At 46.1% G+C, this 19,809-nt stretch overlaps 1 protein-coding gene across 1 annotated transcript in view; it reads right to left on the reverse strand.

The window, feature by feature from the left end:
• Positions 1 to 2,398: 2,398 nt before the first annotated feature.
• LOC110499533 (slit homolog 1 protein) overlaps positions 2,399 to 19,809 on the reverse strand; it is a 188,317-nt gene continuing 170,906 nt past the window's right edge. The window contains exons 26-36 of the mRNA XM_036956210.2: positions 17,528 to 17,691; positions 15,479 to 15,603; positions 14,731 to 14,968; positions 14,482 to 14,575; positions 14,244 to 14,381; positions 13,663 to 13,891; positions 13,341 to 13,471; positions 13,008 to 13,162; positions 5,354 to 5,642; positions 4,576 to 4,787; positions 2,399 to 2,739 (exon numbers count right to left, since the gene is read on the reverse strand). Of these exons, the coding sequence (XP_036812105.2) occupies positions 2,501 to 2,739; positions 4,576 to 4,787; positions 5,354 to 5,642; positions 13,008 to 13,162; positions 13,341 to 13,471; positions 13,663 to 13,891; positions 14,244 to 14,381; positions 14,482 to 14,575; positions 14,731 to 14,968; positions 15,479 to 15,603; positions 17,528 to 17,691 (2,014 nt within the window). The 3' untranslated portion in view covers positions 2,399 to 2,500. The remainder of the gene's footprint in view (positions 2,740 to 4,575; positions 4,788 to 5,353; positions 5,643 to 13,007; positions 13,163 to 13,340; positions 13,472 to 13,662; positions 13,892 to 14,243; positions 14,382 to 14,481; positions 14,576 to 14,730; positions 14,969 to 15,478; positions 15,604 to 17,527; positions 17,692 to 19,809) is intronic.

The following is a 19,809-nucleotide window of genomic DNA, read 5'->3' on the forward strand; positions in this document are numbered from 1 at the left end:
TCTCAGAGGTCCGTTAAAAGCGCAGAGAGCATCATGAAGAACAAGGAACACACCAGGCAGGTCCGAGATACTGTTGTGAAGAAGTTTAAAGCCGGATTTGGATACAAAAAGATTTCCCAAGCTTTAAACATCCCAAGGAACACTGTGCAAGCGATAATATTGAAATGGAAGGAGTATCAGACTACTGCAAATCTACCAAGACCTGGCCGTCCCTCTAAACTTTCAGCTCATACAAGGAGAAGACTGATCAGAGATGCAGCCAAGAGGCCCATGATCACTCTGGATGAACTGCAGAGATCTACAGCTGAGGTGGGAGACTCTGTCCATAGGACAACAATCAGTCGTATATTGCACAAATCTGGCCTTTATGGAAGAGTGGCAATTTCTTAAAGATATCCATAAAAAGTGTTGTTTAAAGTTTGCCACAAGCCACATGGGAGACACACCAAACATGTGGAAGAAGGTGCTCTGGTCAGATGAAACCAAAAGTGAACTTTTTGGCAACAATGCAAAACGTTATGTTTGGCGTAAAAGCAACACAGCTGAACACACCATCCCCACTGTCAAACATGGTGGTGGCAGCATCATGGTTTGGGCCTGCTTTTCTTCAGCAGGGACAGGGAAGATGGTTAAAATTGATGGGAAGATGGATGGAGCCAAATACAGGACCATTCTGGAAGAAAACCTGATGGAGTCTGCAAAAGACCTGAGACTGGGACGGAGATTTGTCTTCCAACAAGACAATGATCCAAAACATAAAGCAAAATCTACAATGGAATGGTTCAAAAATAAACATATCCAGGTGTTAGAATGGCCAAGTCAAAGTCCAGACCTGAATCCAATCGAGAATCTGTGGAAAGAACTGAAAACTGCTGTTCACAAATGCTCTCCATCCAACCTCACTGAGCTCGAGCTGTTTTGCAAGGAGGAATGGGAAAAATGTTCAGTCTCTCGATGTGCAAAACTGATAGAGACATACCCCAAGCGACTTACAGCTGTAATCGCAGCAAAAGGTGGCGCTACAAAGTATTAACTTAAGGGGGCTGAATAATTTTGCACGCCCAATTTTTCAGTTTTTGATTTGTTAAAAAAGTTTGAAATATCCAATAAATGTCGTTCCACTTCATGATTGTGTCCCACTTGTTGTTGATTCTTCACAAAAAAATACAGTTTTATATCTTTATGTTTGAAGCCTGAAATGTGGCAAAAGGTCACAAAGTTCAAGGGGGCCGAATACTTTCGCAAGGCACTGTAATGCAAAACAAATAATTGAAATTAGACATAACAAAACAAACAAAAAATTATACTCTGCACCTTTGTTCTGTAATAATATACATCATGATAAGAAAAAGCTTTACATAATCATTTGCAAACTTCTTGCATACAACAGTTTGCACACGTTTAATACTGAAGGCATTGAGGGGCCTAATCATCCTGCTCAAAGGGGGAGGGCTTATGCAAATCATCCGGAGGCAATGAATGCTGGGAGATGGGTCTCCAACGGGCACTGCCTGCTCCAGATGGGGTTATAGCTTATAGCCTACAGTAGGGAAATGGAGAGTCAACCTGCATCACAATGTGTATTGCTTCTAATGAAATGACCTTTCTGCTCAGACAGAAAATGTGTGTTTGTGTGTGTTTCCTTCTGCTCAGACAAGGCCTTTCTCTACTGTGTGGGTGGGTGTATGTGTATGTATGTGCACTGTGAAGGGCACTGATTTTCAGTGCAGTAGTGTTATAAATAAAGAAAATAATGGACATATCTTGTTCTAAAGACTCCAGGAGTCAAATAAGCTTCGGACTAGACCAGCTATAGCCCGACCTAGCCCTAGCTCTGCTCAGCCCAGCACAGCTCAACTGCAATCCGGCCCAGCCCAGCTAAGCCTGACTTTATTTGGCTCAACTCAGCCCAGGCAAGCTTATACCAGCCCTGCCCAGCTTCTGCTCAGCTCCAGCCCAACTCCAGCCCAGCTTCTGCTCAGCTCCAGCCCAACTCCAGCCCTTGCCTAACCAAACTCAACTCTAGCCCAACCCCAGTCTCCTCCCTCTCTTTCAATATCTCTGTACCTCTTCCCTCCTGCCGCCCTGACCAGGCCAGACGCTACATTACGCACACTGTCATCAGGAAGAAAAGATGAGAGATGGTGCTGAGGCTATCTGGGACCTAATGGATGATGTCCAAGAGGCCAGAGGTTGAGACCATGTGTGTATGAGGGGTTGGTTGAGTCCTTGCTCTGAATGCAACACCTTTCACATCTTTAGAACCCTTTCGAAACAATGTTGCAGATACAATGGTTTGGTTGTTGTGTTTTCTTCTGTGTTTCTGTACGTCACACACCCAAAGAAAGAGGAGGTAATGTCCTATTTTATAAAGATTGTTGTCCATAATACATAGCGGTTTTTATATACATTTCTTTATACTATTTATCTTATTTCTTCTTCTCTCTCTCTCTGTGGTGCGTTCGGCTGCGGTGGCAATAGCAGGTTTGTGTGAAGCGTGCTACATACAGCCCACGCAGCCACACTTGATGGTCTTCTCCACTTCCTCGCTGAATGATCTTCCGTTGCTGCACTCAAAGGTGTATTTCCGACGTTTCATTCGCTGGCTGGCGCAGCAGGCACCCGTGTCGCAGGCGCCGGCGCACTCTACCCAGGAGACCATGCGTGTGGTCTGGCAGATGGTGTATCCACGCTGCACCTGGTAGAAATCCCTCACAGGCTCCCCTCGACACTCTGACTCTGTAGTGGAGGAAAGATAGAGACACTCTGACTGTAGGGGAGGAAAGATAGAGACACTGACTCTGTAGGGGAGGAAAGATAGAGACACTCTGACTCTGTAGGGGAGGAAAGATAGAGACACTGACTCTGTAGGGGAGGAAAGATAGAGACACTCTGACTCTGTAGGGGAGGAAAGATAGAGACACTGACTCTGTAGGGGAGGAAAGATAGAGACACTGACTCTGTAGGGGAGGAAAGATAGAGACACTGACTCTGTAGGGGAGGAAAGATAGAGACACTGACTCTGTAGGGGAGGAAAGATAGAGACACTGACTCTGTAGGAGGAGCCCACATTAAGATACATTTCAAGAAAGTTTAATTAGCACAACATTTTAAATGTTTCTGACACAATATCACTCAGCCTTCTTGGGAAGCTTTAGTTGGTTTGGGCTGGATTAGCTCTTGGTCTGTTTGTATCAAAGACAACAGAGACAAGATAAGTAAACTAGGATGACAGACAGTCCACAATGAGAAAGATAAACTCTCACTCTCTCTCCCATCTGCATCACAGAGTTCTCTGTGTTTCCACAGTAGTAATACGTGTATGTGTGTGTGTGTGTGTGTGTGTCTCCTACCTGCGTCACAGAGCTCTCCGATGTATCCACAGTAGTAATAAGTGTATGTGTGTGTGTGTGTGTGTCTCCTACCTGCGTCACAGAGCTCTCCGATGTATCCACAGTAGTAATACGTGTATGTGTGTGTGTGTGTGTGTGTGTGTGTGTGTGTGTGTGTGTGTGTGTGTGTGTGTGTGTCTCCTACCTGCGTCACAGAGCTCTCCGATGTATCCACAGTAGTAATAAGTGTATGTGTGTGTGTGTGTGTCTCCTACCTGCGACACAGAACTCTCCGATGTACCCACAGTAGTAATAAGTGTGTGTGTGTGTGTGTGTGTGTGTGTGTCTCCTACCTGCGACACAGAGCTCTCCGATGTACCCACAGTAGTAATAAGTGTGTGTGTGTGTGTGTGTGTGTGTGTGTGTCTCCTACCTGCGTCACAGAGCTCTCCGATGTACCCACAGTAGTAATAAGTGTGTGTGTGTGTGTGTGTGTGTGTGTGTGTGTGTATATGTGTGTCTCCTACCTGCGACACAGAGCTCTCTGATGTTTCCACAGTAGTAATAAGTGTATGTGTGTGTGTGTGTGTGTGTGTGTGTGTGTGTGTGTGTGTGTGTGTCTCCTACCTGCGTCACAGAGCTCTCCGATGTAACCACAGTAGTAATAAGTGTATGTGTGTGTGTGTATGTGTGTGTCTGTGTGTGTCTCCTACCTGCGTCACAGAGCTCTCCGATGTATCCACAGTAGTAATAAGTGTGTGTGTGTGTGTGTGTGTGTGTGTGTGTGTCTCCTACCTGCGTCACAGAGCTCTCCGATGTATCCACAGTAGTAATAAGTGTGTGTGTGTGTGTGTGTGTGTCCCCTACCTGCGTCACAGAGCTCTCCGCTGTATCCACAGTAGTAATAAGTGTATGTGTGTGTGTGTGTGTGTGTGTCTCCTACCTGCGTCACAGAGCTCTCCGATGTATCCACAGTAGTAATAAGTGTGTGTGTGTGTGTGTGTGTGTGTGTGTGTCTCCTACCTGCGTCACAGAGCTCTCTGATGTATCCACAGTAGTAATAAGTGTGTGTGTGTGTGTGTGTGTGTGTCCCCTACCTGCGTCACAGAGCTCTCCGATGTAACCACAGTAGTATTAAGTGTGTGTGTGTGTGTGTCTCCTACCTGCGTCACAGAGCTTTCTGATGTATCCACAGTAGTAATAAGTGTATGTGTGTGTGTGTGTGTGTGTGTGTGTCTCCTACCTGCGTCACAGAGCTCTCCGCTGTATCCAGCCTCACAGTGACAGTAGGCGTCTCCTGAATCAGACGTCTGACATTGTCCATGTTTACAGTTGTGGCTGCGGCAGGGGTTAAACAGCTCCCCCTGCTGGTTACACAGGGCACCACGGTAACCCTCCACACACTCACAGCGGTACGACTGCAGGTCAAGGAGAATACACTTCCCATGCACACACCTAGGTAGAGGGAATAGAAATGAATCAATTCATCAATATTCACTCCATGACCAAAATTATGTGGACACCTGCTGGTCGAACAAAATCATGGGCATTAATATGGAGTTGGTCCACCCTTTGCTGTTATAACAGCCTCCACTCTTCTGGGAAGACTTTCCACTAGATGTTATAACATTGTTGCAGGGACTTGCTTCCATTCAAGAGCATTAGTGAGGTCGGGCACTGATGTTGGGCGATTAGGCCTGGCTCACAGAGAATGCCATGAGTGTGCAAAGCTGTCATCAAGGCAAAAGATGGCTACCAAAACATATTTAGATTTGTTTAACTCTTTTTTTGGTTACTACATTGTTCCATATGTGTTATTTCGTAGTGTTGATGTCTTCACTATTATTCTACAATGTAGAACATAGTACAAATAAAGAAAAACCGTTGAATGAGTAGATGTGTCCAAACTTTTGACTGGTACTGTATGTAATGATTTGTCTCAAACTGTTCATATGAATTTCAGTTTAGGACCAAGTGAAATGTAATGCATTATCATCATAACCCCAGTGGTCTGTTCCTACTTGCTGCCCTGGCATGGGTTGTCGGCAGGCTGGTCACAGTGTGGTCCGCTCCAGCCTGGCTGGCAGTGGCAGACTGGTCCCTGTGGCCCGTCCGGCTGGCAGATACCATGCAGGCAGTAGATCTTCCTACAGGGCTCACAGCCTGGCACCACGCCCGGCTTCATCTGGGTCTTAGTGAAGTCCTGCAGCTCGTTGTTGATATACAGGTTCTGGATGCAGCCGTGGAAACTGGAGCCATTCTGGATCTGCCACAGACGGAAGGCTGCCGAGTGGACGTCCACGGGCATACCTGAGAGACGGAGGAGAAGGAGATAGAGGAGGAAGAAGGGAGATGTTGGTTAGAGTTGTATGGGAGGGGGGAGCAGAGAAACAGCTAACACAGGACTGATATGGAGGTAATGAAGGAAGAGGAAGAGGCTTTTCAAAGAGCCATGTGCAAGTGAATATACTGCAGCCATCTGATGGAAGTGTGAGCCAAAATTCTACTTCTTTACGAGAAGTTAGGAGAACTAAGAGCCGAATCCTCCAAAACTTTCACTATCATCAACATCTGATTTATAGGACATGTTGGTTCAGAAATAAATAAATATGATACTGCGCAAGTAGGGAGGGAAAGTATAGAACCAGGTCCATTTCCCAATATTTTGAATTAAAGTTTGATCAAAGAATTAAATAAAATAATTAACATTTGACAATTTTTTTTATTCAACAGTGATTTGACACTAATTTAATTCCCGAAACAGCATCTTTGAAACAGAGGACAGTGAAAAGGAGAAAGGGTATTGGTTGATGTGTAGCATACTCTTTCATACAGTGGCCAACAGTCACAAATATACATAACAGTGCATTACACCACAGTACAGTACGCCACAGTACAGTACGCCACAGTACAGTACACCACAGTACAGTACAGTACACCACAGTACAGTACACCACAGTACAGTACCCCACAGTACAGTACACCACAGTACAGTACACCAAAGAACAGTACACCACAGTACAGTACACCACCATACATTACCTTACAGTACAGTACACCACAGTACAGTACACCACAGTACAGTACAGTACACCACAGTACAGTACACCACAGTACAGTACAGTACACCACAGTACAGTACACCACAGTACAGTACGCCACAGTACAGTACACCACAGTACAGTTCACCACAGTACACCACAGTACAGTTCACCACAGTACACCACAGTACAGTACACCACAGTACACCACAGTACAGCACCAAAACATAATATCACAAACTCTGGACACACAGCCATTTCTGATATCAGATCAGTTCAATTTCAACTCTCAACACTTTAATATCAAGAATGGCTAGTCGGGTTACAGAGCATTACTTACACGTTTGGGACGGCAGGTAGCCTAGTGTTTAGAGCATTGGGCCAGTAACTGAAAGGTTGCTAGATCGAATCCCCGAGCTGGCAAGGTAAAACTCTGTATTTCTGCCCCTGGACGAGGCAGTTAACCCACTGTTCCTAGGCCATTATTGTAATTAACAATCTGTTCTTATCTGACTTGCCGAGTTTAATATTTTTTTTTTTTTTTTTTAAAGTTTAAAAAATAAACAAGGAAATCATAACCTATGCCAATATACCACATATCCAGAGTGAAGACTGTGTCTGGTAGGACAGACTGTGTCTGGTAGGACAGACTGTGTCTGGTAGGACAGACTGTCTGGTAGGACAGACTGTGTCTGGTAGGACAGACTGTGTCTGGTAGGACAGACTGTCTGGTAGGACAGACTGTGTCTGGTAGGACAGACTGTGTCTGGTAGGACAGACTGTCTGGTAGGACAGACTGTGTCTGGTAGGACAAACTGTCTGGTAGGACAGACTGTGTCTGGTAGGACAAACTGTGTCTGGTAGGACAGACTGTCTGGTAGGACAGACTGTGTCTGGTAGGACAGACTGTCTGGTAGGACAGACTGTGTCTGGTAGGACAGAGATAGTACAATATACCACATCACATATCCAGAGTGAAGACTGTGTCTGGTAGGACAGACTGTGTCTGGTAGGACAGACTGTCTGGTAGGACAGACTGTGTCTGGTAGGACAGAGATAGTACAATATACCACATCACATATCCAGAGTGAAGACTGTGTCTGGTAGGACAGACTGTGTCTGGTAGGACAGACTGTGTCTGGTAGGACAGACTGTGTCTGGTAGGACAGACTGTCTGGTAGGACAGACTGTGTCTGGTAGGACAGACTGTCTGGTAGGACAGACTGTGTCTGGTAGGACAGACTGTGTCTGGTAGGACAGACTGTCTGGTAGGACAGACTGTGTCTGGTAGGACAGACTGTCTGGTAGGACAGACTGTGTCTGGTAGGACAGACTGTGTCTGGTAGGACAGACTGTCTGGTAGGACAGACTGTGTCTGGTAGGACAGACTGTGTCTGGTAGGACAGACTGTGTCTGGTTGGACAGACTGTGTCTGGTAGGACAGACTGTGTCTGGTAGGACAGACTGTGTCTGGTTGGACAGAATGTGTCTGGTAGGACAGACTGTGTCTGGTAGGACAGACTGTGTCTGGTAGGACAGAATGTGTCTGGTAGGACAGACTGTGTCTGGTAGGACAGACTGTGTCTGGTAGGACAGACTGTGTCTGGTAGGACAGAATGTGTCTGGTAGGACAGACTGTGTCTGGTAGGACAGACTGTGTCTGGTAGGACAGACTGTGTCTGGTAGGACAGACTGTCTGGTAGGACAGACTGTGTCTGGTAGGACAGAGATAGTACAATATACCACATCACATATCCAGAGTGAAGACTGTGTCTGGTAGGACAGACTGTGTCTGGTAGGACAGACTGTCTGGTAGGACAGACTGTTTCTGGTAGGACAGAGATAGTACAATATACCACATCACATATCCAGAGTGAAGACTGTGTCTGGTAGGACAGACTGTGTCTGGTAGGACAAACTGTCTGGTAGGACAGACTGTGTCTGGTAGGACAAACTGTGTCTGGTAGGACAGACTGTGTCTGGTAGGACAGACTGTCTGGTAGGACAGACTGTGTCTGGTAGGACAGACTGTGTCTGGTAGGACAGACTGTCTGGTAGGACAGACTGTGTCTGGTAGGACAGAGATAGTACAATATACCACATCACATATCCAGAGTGAAGACTGTGTCTGGTAGGACAGACTGTGTCTGGTAGGACAGACTGTGTCTGGTAGGACAGACTGTGTCTGGTAGGACAGAGATAGTACAATATACCACATCACATATCCAGAGTGAAGACTGTGTCTGGTAGGACAGACTGTGTCTGGTAGGACAGACTGTGTCTGGTAGGACAGACTGTCTGGTAGGACAGACTGTGTCTGGTAGGACAGACTGTCTGGTAGGACAGACTGTGTCTGGTAGGACAGAGATAGTACAATATACCACATCACATATCCAGAGTGAAGACTGTGTCTGGTAGGACAGACTGTGTCTGGTAGGACAGACTGTCTGGTAGGACAGACTGTGTCTGGAAGGACAGAGATAGTACAATATACCACATCACATATCCAGAGTGAAGACTGTGTCTGGTAGGACAGACTGTGTCTGGTAGGACAGACTGTGTCTGGTAGGACAGACTGTGTCTGGTAGGACAGACTGTGTCTGGTTGGACAGACTGTGTCTGGTAGGACAGACTGTGTCTGGTAGGACAGACTGTGTCTGGTAGGACAGACTGTGTCTGGTAGGACAGACTGTCTGGTAGGACAGACTGTGTCTGGTAGGACAGAGATAGTACAATATACCACATCACATATCCAGAGTGAAGACTGTGTCTGGTAGGACAGACTGTGTCTGGTAGGACAAACTGTCTGGTAGGACAGACTGTGTCTGGTAGGACAAACTGTGTCTGGTAGGACAGACTGTGTCTGGTAGGACAGACTGTGTCTGGTAGGACAGACTGTCTGGTAGGACAGACTGTGTCTGGTAGGACAGACTGTGTCTGGTAGGACAGACTGTCTGGTAGGACAGACTGTGTCTGGTAGGACAGAGATAGTACAATATACCACATCACATATCCAGAGTGAAGACTGTGTCTGGTAGGACAGACTGTGTCTGGTAGGACAGACTGTGTCTGGTAGGACAGACTATGTCTGGTAGGACAGAGATAGTACAATATACCACATCACATATCCAGAGTGAAGACTGTGTCTGGTAGGACAGACTGTGTCTGGTAGGACAGACTGTGTCTGGTAGGACAAACTGTCTGGTAGGACAGACTGTGTCTGGTAGGACAAACTGTGTCTGGTAGGACAGACTGTGTCTGGTAAGACAGACTGTGTCTGGTAGGACAGACTGTCTGGTAGGACAGACTGTGTCTGGTAGGACAGACTGTGTCTGGTAGGACAGACTGTGTCTGGTAGGACAGACTGTCTGGTAGGACAGACTGTGTCTGGTAGGACAGACTGTCTGGTAGGACAGACTGTGTCTGGTAGGACAGACTGTGTCTGGTAGGACAGACTGTCTGGTAGGACAGACTGTGTCTGGTAGGACAGACTGTGTCTGGTAGGACAGACTGTCTGGTAGGACAGACTGTGTCTGGTAGGACAGACTGTCTGGTAGGACAGACTGTGTCTGGTAGGACAAACTGTGTCTGGTAGGACAGACTGTCTGGTAGGACAGACTGTGTCTGGTAGGACAGACTGTGTCTGGTAGGACAGACTGTCTGGTAGGACAGACTGTCTGGTAGGACAGACTGTGTCTGGTAGGACAGACTGTGTCTGGTAGGACAGACTGTCTGGTAGGACAGACTGTGTCTGGTAGGACAGACTGTGTCTGGTAGGACAGACTGTGTCTGGTAGGATAGACTGTCTCTGGTAGGACAGACTGTCTGGTAGGACAGACTGTGTCTGGTAGGACAGAGATAGTACAATATACCACATCACATATCCAGAGTGAAGACTGTGTCTGGTAGGACAGACTGTGTCTGGTAGGACAGACTGTGTCTGGTAGGACAGACTGTGTCTGGTAGGACAAACTGTCTGGTAGGACAGACTGTGTCTGGTAGGACAGACTGTCTGGTAGGACAGACTGTTTCTGGTAGGACAGAGATAGTACAATATACCACATCACATATCCAGAGTGAAGACTGTGTCTGGTAGGACAGACTGTGTCTGGTAGGACAAACTGTCTGGTAGGACAGACTGTGTCTGGTAGGACAAACTGTGTCTGGTAGGACAGACTGTGTCTGGTAGGACAGACTGTGTCTGGTAGGACAGACTGTCTGGTAGGACAGACTGTGTCTGGTAGGACAGACTGTCTGGTAGGACAGACTGTGTCTGGTAGGACAGAGATAGTACAATATACCACATCACATATCCAGAGTGAAGACTGTGTCTGGTAGGACAGACTGTGTCTGGTAGGACAGACTGTGTCTGGTAGGACAGACTGTGTCTGGTAGGACAGAGATAGTACAATATACCACATCACATATCCAGAGTGAAGACTGTGTCTGGTAGGACAGACTGTGTCTGGTAGGACAGACTGTGTCTGGTAGGACAGACTGTGTCTGGTAGGACAGACTGTGTCTGGTTGGACAGACTGTGTCTGGTAGGACAGACTGTGTCTGGTAGGACAGACTGTGTCTGGTAGGACAGACTGTGTCTGGTAGGACAGACTGTCTGGTAGGACAGACTGTGTCTGGTAGGACAGAGATAGTACAATATACCACATCACATATCCAGAGTGAAGACTGTGTCTGGTAGGACAGACTGTGTCTGGTAGGACAAACTGTCTGGTAGGACAGACTGTGTCTGGTAGGACAAACTGTGTCTGGTAGGACAGACTGTGTCTGGTAGGACAGACTGTGTCTGGTAGGACAGACTGTCTGGTAGGACAGACTGTGTCTGGTAGGACAGACTGTGTCTGGTAGGACAGACTGTCTGGTAGGACAGACTGTGTCTGGTAGGACAGAGATAGTACAATATACCACATCACATATCCAGAGTGAAGACTGTGTCTGGTAGGACAGACTGTGTCTGGTAGGACAGACTGTGTCTGGTAGGACAGACTATGTCTGGTAGGACAGAGATAGTACAATATACCACATCACATATCCAGAGTGAAGACTGTGTCTGGTAGGACAGACTGTGTCTGGTAGGACAGACTGTGTCTGGTAGGACAAACTGTCTGGTAGGACAGACTGTGTCTGGTAGGACAAACTGTGTCTGGTAGGACAGACTGTGTCTGGTAAGACAGACTGTGTCTGGTAGGACAGACTGTCTGGTAGGACAGACTGTGTCTGGTAGGACAGACTGTGTCTGGTAGGACAGACTGTGTCTGGTAGGACAGACTGTCTGGTAGGACAGACTGTGTCTGGTAGGATAAACTGTCTGGTAGGACAGACTGTGTCTGGTAGGACAGACTGTCTGGTAGGACAGACTGTGTCTGGTAGGACAGACTGTGTCTGGTAGGACAGACTGTCTGGTAGGACAGACTGTGTCTGGTAGGACAGACTGTGTCTGGTAGGACAGACTGTCTGGTAGGACAGACTGTGTCTGGTAGGACAGACTGTCTGGTAGGACAGACTGTGTCTGGTAGGACAAACTGTGTCTGGTAGGACAGACTGTCTGGTAGGACAGACTGTGTCTGGTAGGACAGACTGTGTCTGGTAGGACAGACTGTCTGGTAGGACAGACTGTGTCTGGTAGGACAGACTGTCTGGTAGGACAGACTGTGTCTGGTAGGACAGACTGTGTCTGGTAGGACAGACTGTCTGGTAGGACAGACTGTGTCTGGTAGGACAGACTGTGTCTGGTAGGACAGACTGTGTCTGGTAGGATAGACTGTGTCTGGTAGGACAGACTGTCTGGTAGGACAGACTGTGTCTGGTAGGACAGAGATAGTACAATATACCACATCACATATCCAGAGTGAAGACTGTGTCTGGTAGGACAGACTGTGTCTGGTAGGACAGACTGTGTCTGGTAGGACAGACTGTGTCTGGTAGGACAGACTGTGTCTGGTAGGACAAACTGTCTGGTAGGACAGACTGTGTCTGGTAGGACAGACTGTGTCTGGTTGGACAGACTGTGTCTGGTAGGACAAACTGTCTGGTAGGACAGACTGTGTCTGGTAAGACAGACTGTGTCTGGTAGGACAGACTGTGTCTGGTAGGACAGAGATAGAGATCTATAGGAATGTGTTTAATAAGGATGAATGAAAACTGGAAATAGTAGGTATCACAGAAATAGAAGACTATACAGTATGTATTATATGGTGGGAATACTGTATGTATTCTGAACACTGTGGGCCTTGAGAGGTGACGCTCATAGGACCAAGGGTTTAATGTTGTGCACTATATTAGACACCTGTGTTGCTGAGTGTTTGTATACATGTGTATGGGGTTTATATTGTAGGCAGGAGTATGTAGCTTTATCAGTGTGTTTTCATAAATGTGTGTATGCTGACGTGCTCTAACACACAGTGGTTATGGGGGATGGACTGGGTGAATTGAGGTTTGGAGTTGGGTAGGTTGCAGGATTGGGTCAGGATATGGCTCGCTTGAGGTAGTTGGGGTTTTGGGATGGGGGGTGGGTGGGGTTGGGTTGCAGTGGGGGGTGACATTGACAGTAGTGTAGTAGTTGTAGTGCCTGCAGCAGAGGAGGAGGAAGTGGGTGTGTTCTGGAGAGGGCCCCTACCCCCCACGTATAGCGGAGCCTCCCCGTTAAGGGGACGGACCCCCCCCAGGCTATCCATGGTGGTGGGGAGACCCCCGTCGATGGACAGGTTCACCATCTGGTCAAAGGTCACCAGCTCCACCGTGTGGAACTGACCATCGTTGATTGTCTCAGTACTGCAGACAGAGAGAGAGGGAGGGATGGAGAAAGAAATAACCAGGAGAGAGTGGAAGAAAGAGACAAACAATGTTGCTGTTGTGCTTATGTGTTTGTTTGTTTGTCTGTGTATGTGTGTGTGTGTGTGTGCAGTCTGTGTGATTATGTGTGCATGTGTGTGTGTGTTTGCGTGTTTACCTGTAGATAGCATGTCCAGGCTGGCTGCCAGGGTCATAGCTGACCTTAACGTGACCTTGATACATCTCTACAGCGATGTGATCATTGTCTCCATTATACAGCAGGATACCGTTCTCCTCCGCTGTCGACACCTGGGGACACACATCACAATAGAATAAAAGGTATGCACATTTCCCTCTGACATCACTGTCACAATCCAAATATCCAAGTTACTGTACGTGCATGATCTCAAACACATGCCTGTTGAATTGATCGTTCAGTACCTGCAGTGTATAAGCTTTGTGTGTGTGTGTTGCAGTACCTGTAGTGAGATGTTAGATACCTGCAGTGTGATGTTAGCCTGGGGCCAGTTCTTGAGGTCAGAGAGCAGCAGGTAGGAGTCTCTGTCTACAAAGTTAACGCTGACCAGCTTCTCACAGCGAGGCCCTCCGAACCCAGGGAGACACTGGCACAGTGCCCGGCCTGCCCGTTCCACACACGGGGCACTGTTCTGGCAGTCTGCCAGGTCACACAGAGACCGCGGGGAGGGGGGCACCTCACACAACTGACCACTACGGGAGGATGAGGGAGGGGAGGTTTTGAAGAGAGAGAGCGAGACAGAGAGCGAGAGAGGAGAGGAGAGAAGAGAGAGAGAGATAAGGGTGAGTAAGTCAAAATGATAGATTCGGAAGAAGAAGAAGTCTTCGCACAGATGGCTTGATATTGTTCTAAGTTGTGTGTGAGTTCTATGGTTTGTGTGTGAGTTCTATGGTTTGTGTGTGAGTTCTATGGTTTGTGTGTGAGTTATATGGTTTGTGTGTGAGTTCTATGGCTTGTGTGTGAGTTCTAAGGCTTGTGTGTGAGTTCTATGGTTTGTGTGTGAGGTCTAAGGTTTGTGTGTGTGTGTGTGTGCGTGTGCCTCACCTATAGCCATCAGGGCAGGAGCAGGAGTATGCGTTGAGTTGGTCGACACACTGAGCTCTGTTCGGACAGCGATTCTCCTTACAGTCATCGTAGTCCACACTGCAGTCATCACCCACGTAGCCCGGAGAACACACACACCTGCAACACACACAAACGTGTGTGAGCTTGAGCCAGGGCATTAGGTCTGGGTGACAGCGCAAATCTTTAAGTCTCCCACACGTTGATATGGTGTACTCACTGGGGCCCAGTAGAGGTGATGAGACAGGTAGATTGGTGTTGACACGGACTGACACCTGGAGCACACACATCCTCCATCTCCTCACACATCTCCCCTGGAGAGGGAGGGAGAGAGGGGGAGAGGGAGAGAGGGGGAGAGGGAGAGAGGGGGAGAGGTTACATTGATGGATGAAAAATTGCAACCGAATAGGTCAACCCAACAGCGATTGAGAGACCAGAGAAGGCTGGTCTATAGTGTAATGTGTGTTACCTGTGTAGTACAGTGGACAGAGGCAGGTATAGTGGTTGACTCCATCTATACAGGCAGCTCCGTTTCCACAGTCATTATCTTCACAGTCATCTATGTCGGTCAGGCAGGTAGGACCGTCAAAGCCAAGGGGACAGGCACAGCTGTATGCTGCCTCCTCCTCCTCATCAAGTTGGCAGGTGCCCCCGTTGACACAGGGGTTACTGACACACGCGTTCAGAGAAGTCTCACAGTTTCTACCCTGCAGACACAAAGAAAAGGTCAGTGGTCACCAATCTACCCTGTTCCTGGAGAGCTACAGTGTCTGTGAACAAATTGATTACACTCATTAACTCATGACTGAATTTCAAATGAATGCATTTTCATTAGTGGAATCAGGTGTGCTAAAGCTGGGCTGGAAGAAAAGCCTGCTGAACAACAGGCTTCATAATGTCAGAAGTGGAGAGGTCTTGTCACAAACTCAACAGCCACAAAGACAAGTAAGGACTCGATTCAGTCTATATCGCCGAAGTTCAGAGCTGTAGTGCGCTTGACATTTAAAGGTAATTTACGATTGAGCCAACATGTGCAGCGTTTACCGTCAATGCAGTCTCCCCGCGAACGCGGGAACATTGCCTTTAAATTTCAATCACTTCACCGATACAGACTGAATCAAGATCTAATTTGTATGTGTATGTGTTAGAGCTGGACTGGACCAAAAGCATGCACGACATGGCAAGAAGAACACTGCAGGTAAATGGTGAGATCTCACCTTGAATTCAGGAGGACAGCTACACCTGTAGATCTCTGCCAGATCACTGTGACAGATTCCTTGGTTGACACACGGGCTGGACAGGCATGGGTTACACTTGGCCAGGACGCCGCTGTCCACCTCACCTAACACACACACACACATTTTATCATTTTACATGATGCCTATCTTTCCTGTTAATTTGGTTTTGAACTATTGGTATTTGGTATTTTATTAGGATCCCCATTAGCTGTTGCGATAGCAGCAGTTACTCTTCCTGGAGTCGACTCAAAACACGAAACATGACATAATACAGAACGTTAATAGACAAGAACAGCTCAAGGACAGAACTATATCAGTGTAAAATGGCACACATATCCTACATATCAGTACATACACACGATATCTAGATCAAATAGGGGAGAGGCGTTGTGCCGTGCTGTGTTGCTTTATCTGTTTTTTAAAACCAGGGTTGAGGTTCATTTGAGCAATATGAGATGGAAGGGAGTTCCATGCAATCATGATTCTCTATATAATACTGTATGCTTTCTTGAATTTGTTCTGGATATGGGGATTTTACGTTTAGCCAAGAGAGACTGGCCTGCATAGTATTGATGTTAGCCCTCTGATTACAGTGACGAGCAAGACGTGCCACTCTGTTCTGGGCCAGCGGAGGTTCTTCTATGTCCTTCCTAGCAGCACCTGACCATCTGACTGGGCAACAATCAAGATAAGATAAAACTACAGCCTGCAGGACTTGATTTGTAGAGTGTGGTGTCATGAATGCAGAGCATCTCCCCATCTTAGTTACACAACCATTGAATAAATATGTTTTGACCATGACAGTTTACAATCCAAGTTAACATCAAGTAATTTAGTCTCCTCAACTTGCCCAACAGACATATTATTCATTATCAGATTGAGCTGAAGTCTAGAATTTAGGGAATGATTTGTAGCAAATACAAATCTTAGTTTCTGAGATGTTCAGGACTATGTTCATTTTATTACTAGCCACCCATTCTAAAACTGACTGCAACTCTCTGTTTAGGGTTGCAGTGATTTTCACTAGCTGTGGTTGCTGACACGTATAGGTTTGAATCACCAGCAAACATATACACACAGGCTCTGTTTAATGCCAGTGGCAGGTCATTGGTAAAAATAGAAAAGAATAGAGGGCCAAGAGAGCTGCCCTGCAGTACACCACACTTTACATATACAGTGCCTTCAGAAAGTATTCATACCCCTTGACTTATTCTACATGTTGTTGTCTCACAGCATGAATTCAACATGGATTACATTTTTTTAAATTCTCACACATCTACACACAATACCACATAATGACAAGTGAAAACATGTTTTAAGAAATTTGTGCAAATGTTTTGAAAATTAAATACAGAAATATCTAATCTACATAACTATTCACACCCCTTTGCTATGACACTCTCTGATATAGAATTGTGGTGAGGCATATATCTGGGGAAGGGTATAAAACATGCTCTAGTGTTGAAAGTTTCCAAGAGCACAGTGGTCTCCATCATTGGGAAATTGAAAAAAAAAAACAGGCACAGTTCAACACCCATCTAACACCATCCCTACCCTGAAGCATGATGGTGGCAGCATCATGCTATGGGGATGCTTTTCAGCGGCAAGGACTGGGAGACTGGCAAGGATAGAGGTAACAATGAATGGAGCCAAATACAGGCAAATCCTTGATGAGAACCTGCTTCAGAGTGCAAACGATTGTAGGTTGGGGTGAAGATTTGCGCTCTAACAGGACAATGAGTCCCAAGTATACAACCAAAGCAACGCTGGTAGGGCTTCAGAGCAAGAATGTGAAAGTCTTTGAGTGGCCCTGACTTGAATCCCATTGAAAATATGTGGAAAGATTGCTGTTCACCCCAGGTCCCCATCTAACTTAACAGAGCTTGAGAAAATCTGCAAGGAAGAATGGGACCGTCCCCAAAACCAGATGCGGAAAGCTGATACAGGCATACCCAAGTTGACTCAAAGCTGTAATCAAAGTATTGACTCAGGGGTGTGAATGAAACTAAATGAATGAACCCATCTCACCGTGGCACTCAAACTTCTTGGCAGGTGTGGTGAGCAGCAGCTTGCCCTCCATGCCCGTCGGTCCGGCACAGCGGGCGATGCCTGGCTCCTTGTAGCCCGTCTTCACCCAGTCAGACAGCCAGAGCAGACGGCAGTCACAGTACAGGGGGTTGGCACCAATAGCCCTGAGGGTGAAGGGTCAGAGGTTAAGGGTCAGGGACAGGCAATTGTGGAAAACTGTTGTTTGTTATAAAAAAAAATGTATATTGTCATACATGAGTAAAAGTAAAGATACCTTAATAGAAAATGAATCAAGTAAAATTGAAAGTCGCCCGGGTAACATACTACTTGAATAAAGTACAAAAGTATCTGGTTTTATACTGAACAAAAATATAAACACAACATGCAGCAATTTCTAAGATTTTGCTGAGTTACAGTTCATATAAAGAAATCAGTCAATTTAAATATAATCAATAGGACCTAATCTATGTATTTCACAGCTAATGGTAGAGAAATTAATATTAAAGTATCTGGCAACAGCTCCGGTTGACATTCCTGCAGTCAGCATGCCAATTGCACACTCCCTCAATGCTTGAGACATCTGTAGTATTGTGTTGTGTGACAAAACTGCACATTATAGAGTGGCCTTTAATTGTCCCCAGCACAAGGTGCACCTGTGTAATGGTCATGCTGTTTAATCAGATTCTTGATATGCCACACCTGTCAGGTGGATGGATTATTGTGACAAAGGATAAAATGCTCACTAATAGGGATGTAAACAAATTTGTGCACAACATTACAGAGAAATAAGCTAAAGTAAAAGTATAAATAATTTAAAATATATATATTTTTTCTTTTAGGATAGCCAGGGGCACACTCCAACACTCAGACATAATTTACCAATGAAATGTGTTTATTGAGTCCACCAGATCAGAGGCAGTAGGGATTACCAGGGATGTTCTCTTGATAAGGAAGGTAGTGGAGTAAAAGTGAATATTAATGCACAGATATCCCCCCCAAAACTACTTCAGTAGTACTTTAAAGTATTTTTACTTAAGTACTTTACACCACTGGGGAAAGGTTAAGGTCAGTCAGAGGATTGGCACCAATCACCTTGAGGAATCATCCATCAATCAATTAATCATGGCAGAAAGAAGGATGCATTTTCAGAGACTCATGAGGGCTGACGTTCACTAGATGTACTTCTCTATTTGACCAGCAGGTGTCTCTCTCGTCCTTCAGATAACACAGAGCTTTACTCAACTGTTACATTACAGTATTTCCAGAAAGGGAACTAATATTTAAAATTAGGTTAAGGGAAGGGTTATTGTTAAGGTTAGTGGTTTGGTTAAGGTTAGTGTTAAGGTTGGGTCAGTTACATATTTTGGCTATCCATGCTGTCAATGGGATACTGGACAGAACATTTCCCCTAGTCTTTCCTTTCTAAAAAAGGACCAGCAAGCTTTACCAACTTGAAAAGTTTATTTGATGAAAAATATCTCTAATAATATGACTGTTGGATAACTTTTTTGACCAACTGGGGGTTTGAAAACGCTGCCCTCAATCATCATTTTACATTGTTCCTGCATTAATTGATGTAGGCACAGTTATGCACAATCAGTCACAGACAAACACACAAAACCGTTCCATTACTCAGATTAACAGGCTCATGTTTTAGGTTAGTCCAATAGCTGTCATCTGCTAACATGAAAGCCACTTGACAGTGGATCAACTTCTCTAGAGCTTTCTCTTTATCTCATCCCCCCAACTTCTCTAGATCTTTCTCTTTATCTCAGCCCCCCCTCACTGACTTCTCTAGATCTTTCTCTGTACCTCATCCCCCACTGACTTCTCTAGATCTTTCTCTGTACCTCATCCCCCACTGACTTCTCTAGATCTTACTCTTTATCTCATCCCCCACTGACTTCTCTAGATCTTTCTCTGTACCTCATCCCCCACTGACTTCTCTAGATCTTTCTCTGTACCTCATCCCCCACTGACTTATCTAGATCTTACTCTTTATCTCATCCCCCACTGACTTCTCTAGATCTTACTCTTTATCTCATCCCCCACTGACTTCTCTAGATCTTTCTCTGTACCTCATCCCCCACTGACTTCTCTAGATCTTACTCTTTATCTCATCCCCCACTGACTTCTCTAGATTTTTCTCTGTACCTCATCCCCCACTGACTTCTCTAGATCTTTCTCTGTACCTCATCCCCCACTGACTTCTCTAGATCTTTCTCTGTACCTCATCCCCCACTGACTTCTCTAGATCTTACTCTTTATCTCATCCCCCACTG

This window comes from Oncorhynchus mykiss, chromosome 20 (genome assembly GCF_057628025.1).
Source record: "Oncorhynchus mykiss isolate SJ-2025 chromosome 20, ASM5762802v1, whole genome shotgun sequence".
NCBI classification, from domain to species: Eukaryota; Metazoa; Chordata; class Actinopteri; order Salmoniformes; family Salmonidae; genus Oncorhynchus; species Oncorhynchus mykiss.